The sequence below is a fragment of the Talpa europaea genome (assembly GCF_964194135.1).
Source record: "Talpa europaea genome assembly, chromosome: 2".
Classification (NCBI taxonomy): Eukaryota; Metazoa; Chordata; class Mammalia; order Eulipotyphla; family Talpidae; genus Talpa; species Talpa europaea.
Window position 1 is genome coordinate 85,899,356 of NC_140068.1, and position 22,325 is coordinate 85,921,680.

General features: G+C 42.5%; 1 protein-coding gene across 1 annotated transcript in view; it reads left to right on the forward strand.

Moving 5' to 3' along the window:
- Nucleotides 1-22,325, forward strand: part of CLIC5 (chloride intracellular channel 5) — a gene marked incomplete at both ends in the record, with an annotated part of 101,329 nt that overhangs the window by 37,896 nt on the left and 41,108 nt on the right. The window contains one exon of the mRNA XM_084258955.1: nt 19,440-19,549. Within this exon, the coding sequence (XP_084115081.1) occupies nt 19,440-19,549 (110 nt within the window). The remainder of the gene's footprint in view (nt 1-19,439; nt 19,550-22,325) is intronic.

The window sequence follows — 22,325 nt, forward strand, 5'->3', positions numbered from 1 at the left end:
AAATATAGCTTTAAAAAGAGGGACATTCACTGCAACATATTGGAGTTCTGCTCTTCTGCAACTTTCTATGCCTGGGGTTAGCAGCAGGTAGCCTGTCAGGCATGGCACTGCACAGCACAGCACAACACAGCACAACACAGCACAGCACAGCACAGCACAGCACAGCACAGCACAGCACAGCACAGCACAGCACAGCATAGCACAGCACAGCACAGCACAGCACACCTTCAGAAAGCTTTATTCACTAACCCCAACATGTCATGTTTCCATTAACTTAGCCGCTCAGGCCAGGGCCCCACATCTGATTGTTCCCACAAACAAAGAGGCAGGTGACTTAGGGCATAGAGAATGGGGTCTGTATAGGATGGATATGTCCAATACGTAGGCTCTGCTAGCTCCTAATTGACAAGCCACATCATGGAATTTCAATAAATAATTTAGCCCTGTCTCCAGTTTCAGCCTCAGTGTTCACTTTCAGCACCAGACTGCCATTGTTATTTGCAAGCAGGTCCCTCCCCCACAGGAGGTAGGGAAAGTTGGCTGAGATTCACTGACATTTTTAGATGCACTCAGTCCAGATTACTGTGCACAAGAGATTTTTGTTTTTCTAAATAGGAGTTATTTGAAATTTAGTTGTGCAAAGATGTACCTTTTAAAATAAAAAGGGAAAGCTGAATGTCATTGACCTAGGTTTTAGTCCCTAGGTTGTGAAGGTCTTTGTATGATTGCTTATGTGGCCTTTGACTTCCACAGTTCTAAAGACCAGTCTCCTCAAATACTAATAGGTATAAACCACTAGAGATCTTCTTAACAATGTAGATTGTATAAGTCTGGGATAGGACCCAAGAAACTACATTTCTATCAAACTCCTCAGGGATACTGATATTGCTGGTCCATGGGCCTAGCATTGAGTAGCAGACTGTAGGCATGCTAGAATTTCTTTCAGGAAACTTGTTCCTAATAGGGTTATTACTGGGAGTTCTAGAGAGTGATAGAAAACTCTTCATGAGAGGTTGAGGGTTAGGCTCATGTTAATTTTGTTAAGGGAACTCTAGAGCTGAGGAACATATTCTAGCTATAATTTTAATCCTTTGATTAAGGACTGGATATGGGGGTTGAGTGTTGTCATTGTGCCTTATCCCTTCAGATCATTTGCATGTGCATTATCTCCTTTGATCTTCAGAGAAAACTTGTGCAGCAGGTCGACAGCTGTTATTCCCACTTACAGAGGAAAGAGAGAATTTTGAGGGCAACTCAAGCCATCTCCTCCTTCTCCCCCTGGTGAAAAAATTGAGAGATGGAATAGCTTGCTTAAAGCGAGTTACATAACTGCAAATATTATAGTGTAAAAGCCCTTGATAATCACACACATGCTTATATTAAATTTGCTTTGAAAGCTGTGTCTCTTCCACCCACGACATGTCTCTGATGTTGTGGTCTTTGCATGAAAGCTACATTTTTAATAATTGGAATAGGTCTGTCCCTGACCTATTGTCCCAGAGCAGAGAAGAGAAAAATAAAATAGCACCTTATTTATGACTTAGTAGAAAGAAATTCTATCAAAGAAGGTGTGAGAAGGACAAATTGGGAGAACACAGGGGAACATTATGCTACTCACGGTAGACTTGCCCCATTTCTTCTGCCTCTTCAGTAGGCCTCGTCTCTCTGTGTGGAAGTGTCTGCAGAATTCCATGTAAGGTTGATGCTGTAAATAAAACATGTAATTGCCAAATTAACGCTGACATTCTGTCCAATTGAGCCTAGTTGAGACCTCGGAATTTTCTATAACAGAATTTTCTATAACAGAAGTTTCTTCCAGCAGCTTCTTCCTATAGGTAGGAGATGAAGTACAAGTTAAGTGCAAGTCTTTGTCATTCCTAAGCCTCCATCTAAAGATGATTTAAAGGACTGATCCTAAACATTAGATAGGATCTAGAAGCTTATCTGCTTGAAGGCCTTGCTTAACATTATCTATTCTAAACATAGCTGGACAATAGCAGACTTCCTTCCTGAGATAGTTCCTGAGTCTTTGATTTGCCCTGGCTTACAATTCAAGTTGGGGGTTGGATTTTAAAAAACGTGGTCACAGTACAGTTTTTAACAAGTCAATGCAACTGCTCTATTTGGTACCTTCAAACTAAATGGAGATACAAATGATATACTCTGATGACTATCTACAGTTCAGTAAATTCCTACTCCAAACCTCTGGATGGAACAATCTCTTTTAGAAGTGGAAACACATCTCTTCACATCTTCTGATGCAGAATATAGCTGATTTGAAGATTCCTCCCTTTGGGTCTCAGTGTTAGGGTGCAGAAACCAAAATAAAGATTTTTGGTGCTTGTGAACTTGAGTACCCCCGGGGCATCATACTAAACTCTGAGACGTATAGACAGGCCCCAATATAGGAAGAGAATAATTCCTGCGTTGCACTTACCTTGAAGTCTGCTTATTTTATGGGAAGTTTTATGTCTTCATAATGACCACTTTTAGTTTCTTCTCCTAGTCATAAACTGGAGAATTTATATTCCAGTTCTCCACAAGTGTCGTTTGTGATTTATTCATGCCCAGTTAATATTGTCCTACAAGGAAGCATGGAGAGAAGCAGAGAATTCAGAGTTAGACATCACTTAGATTTCCTTTCATTTTACATACAAGGAGGCAGAAGTGACTTGGTGGACATGAGTTCCTCAAGGCATATTTATCTTATAGAACACAATGGGAGTAGGGGGAAGGGGTGACCAGTACACAGGCTTTCTCACTCTGACTGGCTGGACAGAAAGCAGGGTGGGCAATCTGTTTCTTGTAACTGTAGAGCTTGCAAAACAAAATATGGTAGGTCTTGGAAAAATTCGCTTTCTATAGAGAAACGCAGATTCCATCTCAGATTGTGGCTTCCTGGGTGATGGCCTGGGCTATTGTGTGTGAGGTAAAATGACTGAGGTTAAGTTTATTTTTATTTATGGGAGTACAATAAATAGAACATTTCCTGCCTTAGTCTGCCTTTTGGAAAAGCTTTTCATTTCCCCTTTGGGCCTATGGGATTACAAAAAACAGACTCCTTTTCAATTAGGGCTCAACCTGAGTTTGAACATATAACTCAGCCAGAAACAGGCTCAGATTGAGTTTTTTAAGGCTGTAAAAACCAAATCAGGTGCTCTGACATAAAGTCTGAATCAATTTCTATCTGTAGCTGTGAGGTTGTTTTTAAAAAGACTCCTCTAAAGTAGAAGATACCATCATCTGGGATGACCATTCTCACAGTGAGTTTTATAGGAACCAGAAAGAAATGAATTGGGGGGACCCTACAACAGGGGGCAGTTGGCTGGCAGGAAGATTGCCCCATAGCACGATGATGGTGGCATAGAAGCTTTCCCACACCTGTGGCCTTTATTGTACTAGTTTGGGGTATTGAGAGGGAAGAACGAGAGACAGTGCGAGAGGCAGAATGTCAATGAAAACAGCTGCCATGGGGTGCTTGCTCTTTCCCAGACACTGTGCTTCCATTTCACTTGTGTCAGGAAGAGCAGAGAAGATGAATTTATCTGCACAGCACTTCCCCTATACTGCCCGTGCAGCCTCAGGAATGTGGTTAGGAGTCTGGTTTCCTGTCTTGACTCTGAGCGAATCCTCCACATTAAAGTAGAATAAGGGACCAGGAAAAAGACTAATTAATACAAAGGAAAAATCAAAATCAACAAGCAACTATAAACCAGAGAGACACTACTGGGGGGTGGAGGAGGGGAGGGGAGAGGAAGGACTAGGTCAAAATAAGGGGGGGGTACAATTGTATGGTGAATAGAACCAAAATGAAAATGTATACATTATGCAAAAATGAAAAATGATGTAAGAATTATATAAAATAAAATAAAATAAATAAAGTAGAATCAACCTACCTTGATTAAAATCTGTACGCAACAAGAATCAGAATTTTTTTCCCTGTGTCTTTGACATTTTGCTTTAAGAGAGTAAAATGACCAGTGAACAAGTACTAGCAGGAACATCTCTATGGATGACTTTTAAAAGGATTTGATCCTCACAGCTTCTATGACCACATCTAAATTACATTGATAATTTTGACTGAGCTATCAGCCCTCTCCCCTAGATTGCCAACTCCACTCCCACCAATTATATGTGTGGTCTTGGTCACAGACCTCTTGGGCCTCAGCTGGTCTAGTTTGAAAAGTGAAGGTTTAGGACAATGCTTGGAGGGGTCTGGGCAGGGACAGTCTTCTAAAGGGATGCTTTTTCAATTGATTGCTATGGTAATGTGCCAAGAATATACAGAAAAATATGAAGGATTGCTGTGAGAAGGAAAGTCTTGGAGCTTGTGATGGTAGTCATTAGTGTTTCTTGTTTGACATTCATTTCCCTTGGAACTCACAGTGCTGGCCCCTGCTTGTGGGTCCACTGGTCAACCCACAAACTTCATCCTCTCAGCAAACTTTTTAGAGAGATGTTGCCATGAGTCAAGGGTGGTGCTGGGATGCGGGGGAAAGGGAGGAGCTGTGCTAGCTCTTGGAGTTGCTCTTCAGTCCTTGGAATTCTTAGAAGGAAGTAAGAGATTCATTGATATTCACCTTCTTTCTTCCACATTTTAGAAATATTTTGGGGTGTCTTTAAGGATCATCTATTTTAATGTATTCACTTTATATATAATAAAACTAAGACCCAGAATAGGGAAATTATGATGCCCAAGATCATGCGATTTTTTGTGTGAAACCTAGGTCTCCTAGTCCTCTGCTTTCATTACACTATCTCTTTTGTTAAAATAATAATAATAATAGTAGTAGTAGTAGTAAATAAAGAAGGGGGCTCTTCAGGAAATTCATCCAAAGGGCCTGAAGTTTTTCTGCACATCTATAAGAAAACATGACTATCTCAAATTCATGACTTGTGTTAAAGCTCAACATTTCTATACTCTCCAACCACCAAAGCAATTCAGAAGGAACATGTTATTGTTTTTAAGTCTTGTCCATCCAGCTAGCCCTGAAGTAATTTTAACTAGAAAATTTTAAATGGAAATGAAAGAAGCAACTTTGTGGTAAGAAGAGCTCCCGTGTGGCCTGGGCTGGTTATGGATATAGTCCTTGTGACTTGCAGAGGCAGCAAACTAACTGCATCTCACACAGGATAGAACAAGTAAAAGCTCACATGCTTGGTTTCAAGATTCCAGGAAGCTGCTGTTAGTCGCCTTCTTTTTCCAGTCCCTCACTCGTTACAGACAGAGTGGAACAAAAAATGATCATGGTTGGTACAAAAAACTAGATCAACTCTGGTTCCCTACACATCCCATGTTGTGTGATCAAGCCTTCAGAGTCATGGTTATGTCGTCACTGTGCTATGACGTTCTTGCCACTGCTTTGCTTGACTAAATCCTCTTATTCTTCAAGGCTCATCTCAAGGATCAGTGCTGCTCCCAAACCTTCCCTGAACGATCAGGTGGTCTCCTTCCTTCTCCTGCTCCACCCTCGTTATATCACTATTGCCTCCTCTTATGACCTAGACATCACCCCTTTACCTTTTGTTGCCTCCATGTGGGCCAACTTCTCAAGGAGAGGGACACATCTCATTCTTCATGCACTCTCAAGCTCTGGCACCCAGCAGGCCCATGGTGAAGATACCTGTCCTGTGTGGACCCACTCTGCCCAAGTGGATGGGTGACTGCATATGGTTCAAGATGGCGCTAAAAGCTCTTAGTGCTCCATACGGCCAGGAAAGCAGATCGTAGACCTTTATGGGGCCCCCCAATATAGAAGCAAAATGTCTAACCACTGCTGGCTAGAGCATATTGCCTGGGGACAGTTAACTTGGTTGAATGAATTATGATCACGTGGGTAGGTAGGATTTCTAGATCCCATCACAGTGCTCTCTGTCACCCCCAGGGTGCAGACTCCAAAGCTCTGAGGACATTGAAGGCAAGTAAAGCTTCTGGTGTTTATGGTTGTGTCAACTTAAGATTCTCCATATGTCTTTGTCCAAAATGTGCTGTTCATTCTTTAAATGACTCAAAATGGTGCACTTTTTTCAGGGGCTAAGCAATATTTGAAAATGGGGAGCAGCAGCGGTAAAAGTGGGTGGGAGATGGGTGGGGGGGGCATGATCTGGAGGATTTCCCAGGTGAGATAGAGAAACAGGGGACTGAAAGATCAGGGAGGGTGCCTCAAATGTCTCCTTGAGGCTCTGACTCTGTGAGTTTGCAGTTGGCTGTGGGCATTCTCTTGTGAGTTTTCTTTTTTAAAGATTTATTTATTTTTGCATTCAAGAGCTGGGGTACAGACCAGAGGAGTGGTGGGTGAGAGGATTCACCAGAGACAGAGTGAGGGACAGAAGAAGCAGATTGACCAAAGTACACTGCTGAGGGGAGCAGCGGGCGAGACAGGACAGGTCTGCTGTGCCATGTGGGTTGCTCCCTGACTGGCCGGGGATTGAACTCATGTGGCAGAGGCTGCAGGCAGTTTCATAGGTTGTGTCTTAACCACTTGTGCAACCAGGGAGGCTCGTGAGTTTTCTTTTTTAATGTGTTCTTTTGGTGAGTCTATTGTGCATCTCTAATGCGAGCACCACGAGGTCAGAGGTTGTCAGGCCTGGTTGAAAATTAGAATCATCTGAAGGGTTTTTAAGGGGGAAAAAATTTTCATCTGAGTCCTACCCCAGATTAATGAAGTCAGAGTATTGAGTGAGGCCTGGGCATAGCATTATAAATGAGTATTAAATGACAAAGTATAAGCATACTTTGTCAACATAGTGTAAAATACAAATTTTGCAAAATAGTTTTCCAGAAGATCCAAAATTTAAGTGCCCCTATTTTAATAAATCTCATATTCAGATATTATTTCAGTTCCATAAGCTTTTAATCTGTCCTATTTGGGAGTTTGGGGTATTCGAGAGCTTACTGATCCCAACTAGGAGGCAGACAACAGATTTTGTGATTTCTGCAAAGTCTTTCCAGACCAACTTGTGATATTAAGATGCTGTATTGAAAATCTAATATCCAGACAGCCAGAGCAGAGGGCAGGTTGTATAACCATGGAGGAGTCTCCTTTATCACAAGATCCCAAACACCAACCTTTGTGGGAAAGGCAGAACTCAATGTCAAGATACCATTGCTTGCTATGAAGATTATAGGAATTGCAGGCTTAGTCCAAGAATGTAAGGGGAATGGATTCATGATCAAAAGCTGGAACTAATTTTTGTAGCATCTTGAATAACAAATAAAAAATATGTCAGTAGGCCACTTTCGACAGTGGCCTAATTAAGTGGAAGGCATGTTTCCTCCATTAGGATTGGTATTCTCCAGGGAGGCTTAAGTGAGAAGACGTCTTCTTCAAATTAAACCCATGTGGGAAGGAGATCTGTTTATTTGAGGGTTTATTTGAGGATGTAGATGAGTATCACTCCACTATTTCCTGTGCTGTGCTGCATTTCTGAGGTGGAAGAATTCCAGTTTTTAGCTTTCCTCATTCAAGTATTAAGAGCCATTGCCAGGGCTAAAGAATAACATGACAATCCTGTAAATATTTCTGACCAAGCTTCCTGGAGGATGAGAGAACACAGAGACTTCCTCCACACTTCAGCAGCAACCCACCAGGATTCTGTCACAAACCTGATTCCTCAGTTTCCTCCATCGAACCCCCTTGAGTTCCACTTCTCATCTTTGTCTCCTGAACCACTTGAAACAATGGTTGGTTGGAGATTGTTGATCTGCACAGAAATTCAGTAGATAACAGACAGGCATATGCCCATGGTTCTAACGCAGTTAACCAAACATGAGGCCTGTACCCTGTTGCCCCTCAGCGTGAGACCACCCTAGATTAGAACACTGTTCTCCCGCCAGTGGGCCATGGCCATAGTTCTTCCCATGTTTACTTTCTCTATTGACTGTATTGCTCGACACACAAAACCCTGAACGCCAAGGTACCATTGAGGCTTTGTGCCGTCAAAGAGAGTTCTATTGACGCTTTACTAAGGCATAGCATTTCACAAACAGGGATGTTTAATTAGCTCTTCCTTACTGTTTGCCTTTTGTGATCATAGTGACAACAGCTGTAAAGTTATAAAGCAAACACTACTCTTCTGTATCTTATCATGCAGTTATAGAACAACCCTACGAGATAGATATTTCTGCCCGTATTTTGCAGATAAGGAACCTGAAACCAAGTGAGAAACTATGTGTGAGTTATCTGCTGGTTAGCAAACTGCCCCAGAACCTAGTGACTTGAACCACTGAGAACATTTATTTTGCATTTGAAACTGCAGTTTGACCAGCGCTTGTTGGAAAGATGGGTTTGACTTCATCAGGGGTCATTTGGGACAACTCATCTGAGATCTTACTCATTCATGTGTCTGGTGGTTGGTTCCACCCATCAGCTGAGAACATAGCTGGGACTGTTAAATGGAACTCTACACGCTGCCTATGCGTGCACCCTGGGCTTCTTCACAACTTGGTGGCTGGGTTCCCAGGGCAAGCAGCCCAAAGGAGAGGGAGTCAGGCACAATCAGTATCACCTTCTGTGACCTGGTCGCAGAAGTCACATTCTTCTATTCATCTAGGCAGTCACAAAAACCCATGCAGTTTCAAGAAGAAACGAAATATAGACTCCACCTCTGGAGGGCAGATGGGAGTGGAAATAGTCACTTTGTGAAAAAAAAAAAAAAATCTGCACATACAGTTGGTTGGTATCAGGGCTGAAATTTGAACCCAGGTCTGCCTGACTCTATACTGTGCCCTTTACACTGTTTCTCAGAATTCTGTGAAGTCAAGGACACAAGCCTGCCTCTAGTGCAATGGAATTTAGCTGTTAGATACTGCACGTGGGGTTGGTGCATCCAAAAGAGACAAACCAAAAGAGAGAGGGCTTGGACTTTGGTGCCTCCCAAGACTTATGATGATAGGAGAGCTGTTCTACCTTCCAAAGTGTGATGGACTCACTTGGAAGACATACCAGAGCCACTGAACATACAGTTCTTGAGCACCTACTGGGATTCATAAAGTGAAACAACCTAAAATAAAATAAATAAACAAAGTAAACCACCATCTTACATCCCTGTTGATGGAAGGCTTACCTACTTGGAAAGGATGGATCATTTGGTATTGAAAAATATAGCAAGAACAGTGTTTGATTTTTACTCATAAGAAAGTCTCAGGTAGGTAATAACTGGAAAATCATTTCATTGAAATGAGGCACAAAAATGTATAACATTGGAGTGAGAGGGCACAAGAGATAGAACTAACAAGGCAGATGAACAACCCATCAGGCCCTACAGTGCTCCAATATTTTCTCGTTGCTTCTTTCCCTCTGTGTTTACTTTTACTTTTTAAATAGCATATATATAGATCTAAAGCTCAAAGTTATTGCTGACTTGGGGAGAATAATCAGGTTCTCAGGAGCAGATGAGAGTTCTCCTCAGGGCACGAAGGTGGATGTAGAAGAACAGTTAGTTAACTGAAATGGCCAAAATAAGACAAGGGGGATGTCAGCATGAAAATAAGATGTCTACATGCAGGGCTGGCTGACTAATTTGATGAAAATGAGAGACCCTTTATTCAAAATGATTAAGAATTCCAAGACAGCAATAGTAGAGCATTAGGCTAAGTGTGGGCCCTCTGAGCACTGGGACGGGTGAGTGCACAGAGAGCATGCCCAGTACATCAGGCCCAGCTGTGCAGTAGGCACCAGGTGATGAAGCAGGCTGTGGAGGCCTGAGCTTGAAGAAGGAACAATCAAAAGTTCTAGTTATAGGAGAAATGTCAAGTAGGAGTAAGTCACAAAGAAAGAATTGCTTAGGCCCAGAAAATAATTGAAAGAGAACATTTTTGAAGAGGGTGTTAAGTAGAAGCAGGACTGGCAAGAGTTTTAAAAGAGAACTATTCACTTATTCAAATAGTTGGGACATGAAAGAACAGGGAAAAAAGAGGCATGTAGGAGTAGAAAGAAGAGGCTAGGAGAAGGGTCATTGGTGTTGGGTTAGAAAGGGCAGCTCTTTCTCAGAAAGTTGTAGGAGAACAGGAGGATGAATCCAGACTCAGTGCTACGGGACAACAGAGCTCAAGGTAGGCCAAAGTACTCTCCCAAGAGCTCTCAAGCACAGCAACATTATGTAACATGTAATGTGGTAGGCGGCCTTGGGCCCAAAGCTACTATCAGACCAATTTGATTACTCAGGGTCAGCAGTACCATTGGACCTTACTCTCTTAGTCACTTAAATTGAGTAGTTTTTTGGCTATGGACCCCACAGTTCCTTTGACAGGGGATATTTGCATAACTATATTCAGTGGTTCATAATATCATCTTGAGCTCATCTGAGTGAGCTCAAGTGTTTTTGACAGGTACTGAATTGATGGGTTATTTGTCTCAGACAAAATTTTTAAATGTGTGATGTTTAATTGCGTGTCTCAGTTTGGCTGGCAATAGAGCCCAGCTATTTGGTTCCATGTTATTTTCAATGTTCAGTGCAGATTATCTTGGGTGAGATTAACATTTTAAATTAATGGACTTTGGGTCTCCCTGGTGGTGCATCGGATTGAGCACAGTGCTGTGAAGCTGTAGGCAGCCTCTGCAGCGCGGGTTCGATTCCCGGCCGGCCAGGGAGAGTCCCACATGGCACAACAGACCTCTCCTGCCTTGCCCACTGCTCCCCTCAGCAGTGTATTTCATCAGTCTGCCTGTTCTGCTCCCTGCTCTGTCTCTGGTGAATTCTCTCATCCTCCCGCACCTCTGACCTGTACCCCAGGTCTTGTAAAATAAATAAAATCTTTTTTAAAAAATTAATTAATTAATTAATTAATGGACTTTGAGTACAGCAAATAACCTCCATAATGTGGGCAGGCCTCATCCAGTTGCAGAACATAACACAACAAAGACTGACTCTCTCTGAGGAAGAGGAAATCTTGCCAGCAGACTGCCTTTGGACTCAAACTGCAGCTCTTCCTGTGTCTCCAACTTGTTCCATCAGGTTCCATTATCATGTGAGCCAATTCATTAAAATAAATTCATCAATCCATTGATCAATCATCAGACAGATAGATATACATCCACACATATATACACACATCCTACTAGTTCTTACTACCTTGCTAGTTCTGACTAACCCGCAGTTTTCTGCATAGAACTGATTCAGCCTTTAGAGCCAACGTTAGATAAATGCTGAGAATCTCTGAAGCCTCAAATGTACACTTGTCACCTGACTTCTTATTGAATGAAAAATACCCAAATGACTCCGGTGAGCTAAGTCTTTTTAGCTGCTGAGAAAAAGAAAGCTCTTCCCTCCAGGATAGAGCTCCCTACCTTTATGTGAACCACAAACCACCAAGTCAATTCCTTTTTTTTTTTTTTAAGATTTATTTTTATTTATTTATACAAGCACTGGGTACAGTCAGAAGCGCGGGAGGGTGAGAGAATTCACCAGAGCCAAAGCGGGGAACAGAGCAGGCAGAAGGACCGAAGTACACTGCTGAGGGGAGCAGTGGGTGGCAGGAGAGGTCTGCGCGCCATGTGGGACCCTCGCCCAGTGGCCGGGGAGCAGCCGGGGATCGAACCGGCGCTGCAGAGACCACGGGCAGCTTCACAACCCAGCGCTCAACCTCTGCGCCACCGGGGAGGCCCCAAGTCAATTCCTTTTTAAAGGAAGGTTTCTACCAACCAAATTATTGGAAGGACAGGTCACCTGGTATTTTTTAAAAATGGTCATACCAGAATTACAAAGACAAATACTGGCCATGTAAATACATAGTTAATAAAGTCAAACACTTAGAAAACTAACAGACATTGAGAAACTCCATAAATGCTCTGAGATCATGTAGTGGAAGGGAAAGGAAAGGTGGGTCATGGGGATGTAGGGAAGGCTGGTAGGGGACAAATTATAAGAAATTGAATTGATTCTCTAGGAAAATAATAAGTAGGAATGAATAAATAATAGTCCTAAGGATTCTGATGAAGCTTTACACTGGTAAGATAGTGGGCAGCTCCAAATATTGTTATTATAATGAAAAATTCTCTCCATGTGATATGAATCAATTCATGTTACCTCAATAAGTCACTTTATTTCCAAACAAAGTCCTCTTCCTGACCTTTGTCATTTCCATTTCCTTCCTGTCAGATAACAACCAGCCTATTACACTGGAAATCGCAGAATAGGGAAGAGAAACCTTAGCCCCAATTTTGCCGTGGGACCCGGCATCTGTGTGCAAATTGTCTCTACCAGATTAAAAAAAAAATCGCAGGGACGTATCACTTCTTAGTTCCAGTTCCACTGTAATAGACTTTTTATCATGAAAAAATCTTTAAGTCAGTTGAGTCTTTAGAGACAGTTTCAAGGCCTCAAGCAATAAAAAGTTGAAAGGTGACATAAATCATCACTTAGTTAACTTTCTGGAGAAAACTATGGTTTCTTTCTTATAGGAATTCATTTAGAACTTAACCTTGCCAGATTTTTTAAGATGAATCAAACAAAGAAGAGCCTAAAAATCTTGCATACAGCAAGACATTTAAGCATCTGTAGTAGTCTGTGTCCAATCAAGAGACAGAAAACACACAGTAATTCAAACAAGAGAAGTTTAACCTAAAGAAGTGTTAACTATGATAAGAGAGCAACCATAATACATTAGGAAACTATGTATGGTACCTTCGAGATGAAAAGAATAGCCAAGGAAGGACATACGTGGAAGGGTGTTCGAAGCTCAGAGGAGAAGGGATGATGAGCTAAAAGGAACACATAGGAATTCACGGCTTGATTGGCCCAGAGGGATGCTGTGGACCATGCCCCAGAGGTCAGCAGTGGTGGGGTAGGCATACAGTGGGATCCAGGGAGCCTTCAGAACCCTAGGGGTTTACAGAGTAAATGGCAGATCTGTGTGGACACTCTGCCCCTAGGAAGGCTATACACAGACTAAAAGGGGCTCTGGTTTCTGTGTAAGAGGGCTGCAGAAAGGTTCTCACTGGGCAAGATGCCAGAGGAGGGACCAGAGGAGGGACTGTAGCAAAAGAGCAAAGGCAGGCCCTACTGGATGTCCTCACACCCACACCACCAGCCCGCAGGCCCACACCAGAGAGAGGAGAGCATCTTCCTCCAGCTATGTCCCTCCAGAGCTCTCTCCTGAGGAAGCCTAACCTCACATCTCTTTAGGAGTCCTCCCCTATTCTGACAGTTATGGAAGGGTATATTCCAAGCTAGATTTATAAATAATAATTGATGTGATAACATATCTGTCATGGGCCTCCCCTGGTGGCGCAGGTGGTTGAGTGCCGCGCTGTGAAGCTGTCCGCAGCCTCTGCAGTGCTGGTTTGATCCCAGCCAGCCGGAGAGGGTCCCACATGGTGAGCAGACCTCTCCTGTCTCGCCTGCTGCTCTCCTCAGCAGTGCATTTCGTCGGTCTGCCTGTTCTGCTCCCTGCTCTGTCTTGTGAATCCTCTCACCCTCCTGTGAATCTGGCCTGTATCCCGGTTCTTGTATAAATAAATAAATAAGTCTTTAAAAAATATATTTGTCAAGGTTAAATGTCATTTGTCCACTTCCTGTTAGATTTTGTGGATCCCCTGTGAATAATTCTGGATCTTGGTGACCTCCTTTTGGACAATTACCACCTTCAACTCATCTAGAGATGAAGCTGTATGTGTCTGGTATGTGTCTTAAACCAACAGTTCTCAAAAGTTCTTCATGAACTCCTGGGATCCCAAGAGCCTCTCAGGGGACCTGGGCAGTCAGCCCTATTTTCAAAGCAATAGCATCTCTCCTGGAGTTGACATTTCATGGGTAAAGCTGCTGGTGTTTTAGCATGAATAGAGGCAGTGGCATAAAGGCACCAAGAATCGCTCACATGCAGAACAAAAGGGGTCAGTTTTGTTTATGAATATCCTTGATGAAGCAGTGAAAAAGCGTATAATGCAGTTAGATCCCAACCCCTGAGGAAATGTCATTTAAACATTTTGACTGATAAAATGGGAAATGCAAGTGAAGCTCCAGGGATACAGGTTGTCTGAGGAAGAGACTCGTCTAGTGGGTCCTGAGCTGAGCCAGTCACTCCTCTGGCAGAATACAATTTTCACTTGAAAGAACAACTGGCAGACAAACTATGATTTTCCAGACTTGGTATTTTGCCAGACATCTCTTGGCAAATCAATGAAATGAGTTTGTTGTTGCAAGGATAATAACTGACAGTATTTATTGCCAGTGAAAAAATACAAGCTTTCAATGGAAAATAAGAACTTTGGAAAACATGTATCTGCCACCAGGAGCTTGAAAGTTTCTCCTAAACTTTTCTGAAGAGCTTGGTGGTGATGGGAAAGAATGAAAGATTTGGATATTGAATGATGAAATGTGTCAGCATTCAGAAGATCTGAGTAACTCAGCGAAACACAGTTTTCCAAATGACAAATTTGGGATGTTATAAAATCATTTCTGGGCAAAAGATCCACTCAAAGTGCAAGCTCGATGAATGGGTTTTACTGGGACAGAACTTTATTGATAGGCTTTCAAATTCCACCTACTATCTAGCCTTTCAGTAACTATCGTTTTTTGAATTTCAGTATGGTATTCAAGATAAATGCCCATAACTATGTGAAAAAGCTATTACATTACGTCTCCTCTTCCCAATTCCATATTTGAGTGAGGCCAGATTTTCTTTTGATACTTCACCCAAAAGGCAAAAGATTGAACACAGAAGTTGTCTTCTATTAAGTCAGACATTAAAGATTTTGCAAACATCAAGCAATGTCACTCTTCTCAAGAAGTTTCTTTCTTTAAAATATAGTTCCCTTATATTAAAATGTTATTTACATTAACGTGCAATGTTTCTAAGTATTGTTGTATTTAAAGGAATAAGTATGTAATATTTAAAACATATTTAGCCTTCATTTATAATGCTGTAAATACCGGTAACTTTCACGTACATAAAATAAAAGCTCTTTGGGACTCCTCAACTCTCTGAAAGCATGTAAGGATTCTGAGACCAAAAAGTTTGAAAACTGCTGTCTTAAATAAATCTTCATTAGCCACTTAAGTTCACAAAGTCACGGGAAGTTATAAATGCAGTGATTACAGCCAAGAGAGGGGTGTGACTGCCCTAGTCAAGGTCACAGTGGGAGTTAGCGGCAGAGAAGGGTCTAGACCCATGATCTGTAGTGTGTTATATAACCTAAGCTTTTGTCTCAAGACACTCTTCAGAGTGCCAACATTGGAATTTTCAGATAGTTGAGCCTTAGAAATGGAGGCATATCACCCTCCCTTTAATACACATTTGTTCAAACAGGCACTGTATCAACTCAGTTTCAGGCCCCTGTGCTTATTGCTGTTGAAGGCAAAGTCAATAAAAACATGGCTCATGTTTGGGGGACAGCCAAGCTCACCATAAAGAAGGAGAGAATACCTGAAAGGCAATCTCCATCCCATAGCATATATCATGCTGATTTACTCAGAATTTGATATATAATGTATAATCACATAACCTATAAAATTAGACGATGCTATTATTATCATTTTATGTAGTGTTTATACCGCATAATATTTTATAACATGTTTTATATACTGTATCTAGGGAATAGGAAGTACTTTGGGGTCATGGCTGGCTAGTGACTCGATGCACACGCACTAGGCTGTGGCACAACAGCATTGTGGACGAGGGACATTGTCCATTAGCTGTATCCCATTCTCCTCCTGACACATTTCTGTTGGCTGTCCAAGGACACTGGGACTGCCATAACAAATTACCATAAACTGGGTGGGTTATTACAACAAAAAATTATTCTTTCACAATCTGGAGGCCAGACCTTTGAAACCTAAATGTCAGCAGGGCCAAGTTCTCTCCACAGGCTGTGGGGCAGATTCTCTTCCTTAGTCTCTTTCAGCTTCTGGCATTCCTTGTCTTGTAGATACATTACTCCAACCTCTGCCTACATCTCCACGTGAACTTTTCTGTATGTCGTGTCCAGATTTCCCTTTAATTTTAAGCTCAGCAGTAATAGTTAGGGCCCAACCTAGCCCAGTAGCACCTCATCTTAACCGGATTTCATCTAAAAAGTCTCTACACCCAAATCATGTCACATTTACAGATTCTAAGTGGACGTGAGTTGTGAGGGAGAGAAACAAACTGAACAACTTAATAGTAAAAAACAACCTGATTGAAAATAGGGTTAATGGACATTTAGGCTTGAATGGACATTTCTCTAAAAAATCCCAGTGTCATTGATCAGTAGGGAAATAGAAATCAGGGCCATGGAGATATCACTGCATACCTGTTAGGAGAGTTATAATTGAAAAAAAAAAAAAAAAAAAACAAATGACAACAAGTATTGGTGAGAAAGTAGAGATATTGGAGCCTGGAGGCTGTTGTGAATGCAAACTGGTATGGCCACTATGGAAAACAGTATAGAGGTTCCTCATAACATTAAAAATAGAATTAATATATATTTCGTCAATCCCACTTCTAGGTATTTATCTAAATAATTGAAAACAGGATCTCAAAGAGAAATTAGCACTTCAATGTTTACAAGATGACTGTTACAGTAGCTGAGATATGGAAAGAGACTAATGTCCATTGATGAATGGTGAATGGATGAAGAAACTGATATATACCATAATGGAATACTATTCAGTCTTTAAAAAAGAAGAGAGTTCAAGAATATTGGACAACATGGATGAACTTCAAGGACGTTATTCTAAATGAATTAGTCAATCACAGAAAGAGAGCTACTGTATGATTTCACTTAGATGAACTAAAATAATCTGAATCACAGAATCAAAGAGTGGAAAGATGATTGCAAGGGCAGGGGGTAGAGGAAATGGGGAATTGCTAATCAATGGGATAAAATTTCAGATAAGCAAGATGAATCTGTCTTAGAGGTGGACTAAAAGGTGGGCCATATGCATAAAACTCCATTATATGGATCTGGAATAAGATCTGGAACTGGATCTGGAACACGATCACCTAGCTGCAATCCCGCTCTCTACCCTTTGGTTAGTCATTTCCCTCTCTGTGCCTTAGCTTCCACGTTTATAAAAGGGAGAAACATCCCACTTGTCATCTGAAGAAATGAGCTGATAATATCTGTAACACAGTTAGACAATGCCTAACAATACAGACATTCATTATTATTCACATTATTATCATTATAGGATTTTTTTTTTTTGTCCAGTGAGTAAGAATTACAAAACTTTACTAGATCTGCCTTTGATTTTCTTCTGTCTCTCCCCTTAGCACCAGAGGTAAAAACATCTACAGAATGTAGATGTGGCTTTTGCCTAGGTTTTTGTTTTTAAGTCTCCACTTGTCACTTACATTATAAACAGTCCTGGAGAAAAGTTCTATTGTCAGTTTATGTTTAAGGACCAAGAACCAGGTACCTGTCGAGTCATTCTTGGGAAGGTCTTAGGGAACTGACATCATAAACTGAAGGTTAGCACCAAGCTGTTATTAAATAGTAGTTGCCTAACTGAGTGTGGTGTTATCTGTAACTTGAGCTCTGAGGGCAGGTGTGGTGCCCACATCATGCCCTCCCACCTTTCAGATTTTGTGTAAGGGAGCCCATGGTTTCTCAACTGTGGAGGGGTAGGTCTATTTCCAGCAGTGAGGAAAAGTAAGAACTGAATAGGAAAGGGACGCTTGGTGTAGTTAAGAGAAAGGTAAAACAACTATAATTTCATAGCAATTACCTACAACCAACACTGTCAAAGCGCCAGTTTTCCATTATAAATCTGAGCCTCTGTTGGCAGCGATTTGCAAGGTAGAAATAAGCACACAATTAAGCTCTCCCATATGAAAGAAGGCATCGCTACTCCCTCATTCAAAACCACTGCAAAACAAACCTCAAGGGGGAAAATAATCCCTAAGGGGGGAAATAATGGGCTGGGCTTTGGGAATGCACTTTTTTCTCCATCTCCAAAAAAAAAAAAAAACTTAGTAAACCCCTTTCCCAGCATGTTGGTTGGTTCGTTTGCAGCTTTACAAGTAAATCTTTGGGTCTCCACTCCCCAGGCCCTCCTTGTCAGTGGTGCCTGGTTGCCCGCCTCCCCCAACCCACTCACCCAGTAGGGCCCTAGTTTCCAGAGGGAACCAACAGCCACTAGAGCCCGTGGGTGTTTCCTCCCTCTAAACTGGGGACAAATAAGCCTCTTGGTGGAAAAAATTATCCCGAGATCAGTTCCCCAATCTTTTTTTAAAAGTTTGTTCATGTATTTGCTGAAAATTAATTCTATAAAGGTCATGTCTTTGCAGCCCCCTCAAAAGAAAATATAAATTTGCATTTCAGATGTTTATAAAAAAGACACATACTTTGAGGAGGGTACTGAAAAGGGGACTGTAATGAGCAGAAGTATACAAGCACTCAGTAACGCTATTATATTATATATGCCTTTCTGTCTTCACCCACCCCACAGAAGGCCATCACCTTCTGCGATCCCTTTTTGCAATTTTCTCCAGTGCCTTGCACATAATTGATAGTCCATACATGTTACTTGAGTAAGAGGATAATTTAAAATGAATGGCTTATTAACACGGAAGGTCAAGCATTAGTCAGAACCCAGTGAAAACTGAATTCTTGAGTCTGCTGACTCATCTACTAGGAAGATGGGGTCAGAGTCTGTACTTATGACATCCTCATGGAGCAAGGACCAAAGAGTGGGTGGATGAAGGTGAACTACAGATGAACATATTTTGACTAGCAATAGCTAAAGGAAAGCATTTCTTATTGCTAAACTATCCTTAGAATGGGCTGCTTTGAAAGATATAAATTAGGGATTGGTGGAGGTATTTAGGCTAGACTAGATGATTTCTTTTTTTTGTTTAAAGATTTATTTATTTATTTATTTATTTATTTATTTATTTATTTATTTATACAAGCGCTGGGTACAGTCAGAAGCGCGGGAGGGTGAGAGAATTCACCAGAGACAGAGTGGGGAACAGAACAGGCAGACTGACGAAATACACTGCTGAGGGGAGCAGCATGCGCGGCAGGAGAGGTCTGCGCGCCATGTGGGACCCTCGCCTGTGGCTGGGGAGCAGCCAGGGATTGAACTGGTGCTGCAGAGGCTGCGGGCAGCTTCACAGCCCAGCGCTCAACCGCTGCGCCACCAGGGGAGGCCCTAGATGACTACTTCAAGGTATAAAAGTTAGAGGTCCAACATCATTTGTTTACATTATGACATCGGAGGTCTCTTTTTACCCTGAGTTGTTAGGGTTCTGTGATTTCAGAAAGTTATGACTATGAAATTTGCATGCTGGAAACTCAACTGTAGCTCAGGATGTACTCACTGAGCCCTTGCCCTGTGCTCAGTTTAGTCCTGCATAGACATTAGGAAGACAATGATGAATAATATAGGGCAACTGCCTTTTGAAGTGAGATTGAGACATGGATAAAGTCAGTTCTCAAACTGATGTTTGGGCCTTATAATCCTATATTTCTTCTTGTGAATATGCACATGCCAACTCAGGACTCTCTTCATTCTAGGCTGGAATCGATGGGGAAAGCATCGGCAACTGTCCCTTTTCTCAGCGTCTCTTTATGATCCTCTGGCTGAAAGGAGTCGTGTTCAATGTCACCACTGTGGATCTGAAAAGGTAAAGGATGCTGTAATAACAAGGAATGTGTTTAGCTGCAGGAACAGAAGACCTTCCACGAGGGAGGGCAAAAACCTTTCCCTGGCCCTCAGTAACCTCCTGTTTACACCTCACTAGGCAGATGGTATCTAAGGGCACACCCCTATAACAGAGTGCTTTTCTCACTTGGGGCTGTGGGATTCGCTGCCTACGTGAGCAAGGCTGCATTCATAAGGGAGGAGGAGGGAGTGGACACTGGATGTACAACTGAGTGTGTCTGGCACAGGGATGGGCGCAACCACATGAACATTCAGAGATGGCTATCCCAGTGGCATTGGGCCCCGTCCTGAGATCCCTCCCTAGCACATCTTCAGGTGTGAGAACCTGCATTCCCAGGAGTTGGGGTCCAGACCGTTTCCTCTGCCATGTTCTCTGGCGGGTTTGGGGTTACCGACTGAGATGGAGAGTCACTAGCATTCTGTTTTGGAAATGCAGTAATAATGGCTATTATAAAAAAGCAAGCATCATTCACCATCAGGAGCCACCCTCTTTTCAGCCGTTGTTGTGGCTCCTCTCTCCCACTTGACCTTTTGTTACAGAGCAAGCCCGATCTAAAATGGGGTGCCTGACTGTGGGTCCTCACCTGCATGCTTAAAGGGGACGTATTAATGCTAAACTTCAGACATACACAAACGGTTGATAAAAGGTTTATTTACAAGGGAAGGGGAAATGAGGAAATGTACAACTCCATGAGGAAAGAGGGAGATAAATTCTTAAATGTGTCCTACTCATTTCACTGACCTGGAATCCCAATGGCACGCTGAGAGCTGGCGGAGAGCCAAGAGCTGTGAGGCCAAGAGAGAGACCCAAGGCCCACGTCAGTCTGGTTTATACCAAACCTGGGTGCTTAACTCTGCCCTCAGGTCCCAGCCACCCTCCCTTTGATGATGATGGGATTTGTCATTTCCAGTGTCTTGATAGCTTTGGTCTGGAGTCAGGGTGGGGTCCACAAACCTGTCTGGAGTTTGCTCAGGACATCCTTTCCCCCTAACACTTTTAACTCAAGTGGAATTGTTAGGGGGAAATGATGTCCTGAGTTAATCCCATACAGGCTTTGTGGACCCCACCCCCAATCCAGACTAAAGCCATCAAGACATTGGGAAAGACAAATCCCATCACCACCAAAGGGAGGGTGGCTGGGACCTGAGGGTGGAGTTGGGCAGCCAGGTTGGATATAAAAACCAAACATGTGGGCCTTGGGGACTGGCTCGCGATCGCTCGCCTCCTGGCTTCATGGCTCCTGGCTTGCGGCCAGCTCTCAGAGCGCCATTTTGGGGATTCCTGATCGGCGGATCAGGTAGGACTCATTTAAAACTTTGTCTCCCACTTTTCTCACTGAACTGTACATTTCCTCATTTCCCCTTCCCTTGTAAATAAACCTTTTATTAACCTTTTGCGTGTGCCTGCAGTAGAGCATTGATAAGTCCTTTTAAGTGTGCGGGTGAGGACCCACAGTCAGGCACCCCGTTTTGTGTCGGGGTTGCTCTACAACAGTATCTCAAGCTTGAGGTTCACTCCCTGGATGTTTCTCTTCTGCCTCTATCCTCTTCTCTGGTGAGCTTAGTGTGTTCTCCCTGTCATCTTTATTCTATTCCCACAACCCTGCTCTCTTCAGGATATTTCCATTTGTGTTTTCTGTTATCACTCTAAAATCTGTATGTTGAAATTTGTATTTGTCATTTTTCCTTTGAGTTGGGCTCCCCTCCTGAATTTCTTTAGTCTATAGAAACAGTTCCAGCTCCCTTCTCTTGCTACTTCCATTGCCAGTCTTCACTTTCAGGGCTCACCCACTCCGCTCTCTTACTTCTAAGTTCCATTCTCAGAGCCCATGCCGGATGCAGGTCCCACCTCTGCCAGCCAGGGTGCTCCTGTTTTTCTGTTCTTCAAACTGATCATTCTTCAGGCACAAGGGCCCTCTCTCTCTCTCTCTCTCTCTCTCTCTCTCTCTCTCTCTGTCTCTGTCTCATCTCTCCCTCCCCACCTTCTGTCCCTCCCTATCCCCCCATCCATCCTTTGTATTTTCCCTGTTGCCTTTGGAATAAATGCAGTTGCAGCCTCCTTGTTTTCTCCTTTGTTCTTCCCAACATGATCTGCCAACACGCTCACCATGATCCAACTGGTGTGTGCTTTCCCACAAAAAAATCACCTAACATATAACCCTGTAAAGGAGGGCTTCATTCTTCATTTTTTACACAATGAGACAAAGGCCAAGTCTTTAAAGACTTGCTCCAACCCCGCCATCCCCGCCATTAGAACTGGAGGCATGGTCCAAAGACCATGCCTTGAGGACATACAGTTATGGCATCTGTATTGTCTTTCAAACGAGGCCTTAAATCCCTCAAGGCCAGGCTGGATCACATTTGAAGGTTTTTTAGAACATATTCACCATTGCAGTTAACTCTGTCAGGCTCCCAAATAGTATCTATCAAACAAATGATGCTCATCTGCAATGCAGTTATTGCCTGTGACAATTAAGACAGCAGGAGACTTTCAAGCAGTTTGAAAAAATAGCTTCCTCCAAAGGAGAGATGACTCCCATGTAATTCCAGCGGAGAAAATGGGCTTGTGTCTTTGCTGGAATCAGAATGGGAGAGGGAACCACCCAGCATTCCAAAAAACTTACCTTTCTCTTTCTTATCTGTTATCACATTTGATCCTGCCAACAAAAACCCTTTGAGGTAGGCCAGGCAAGTATCACACCTCCAGATTTATAGATAAGGAAGTGCTCTTACTGCAA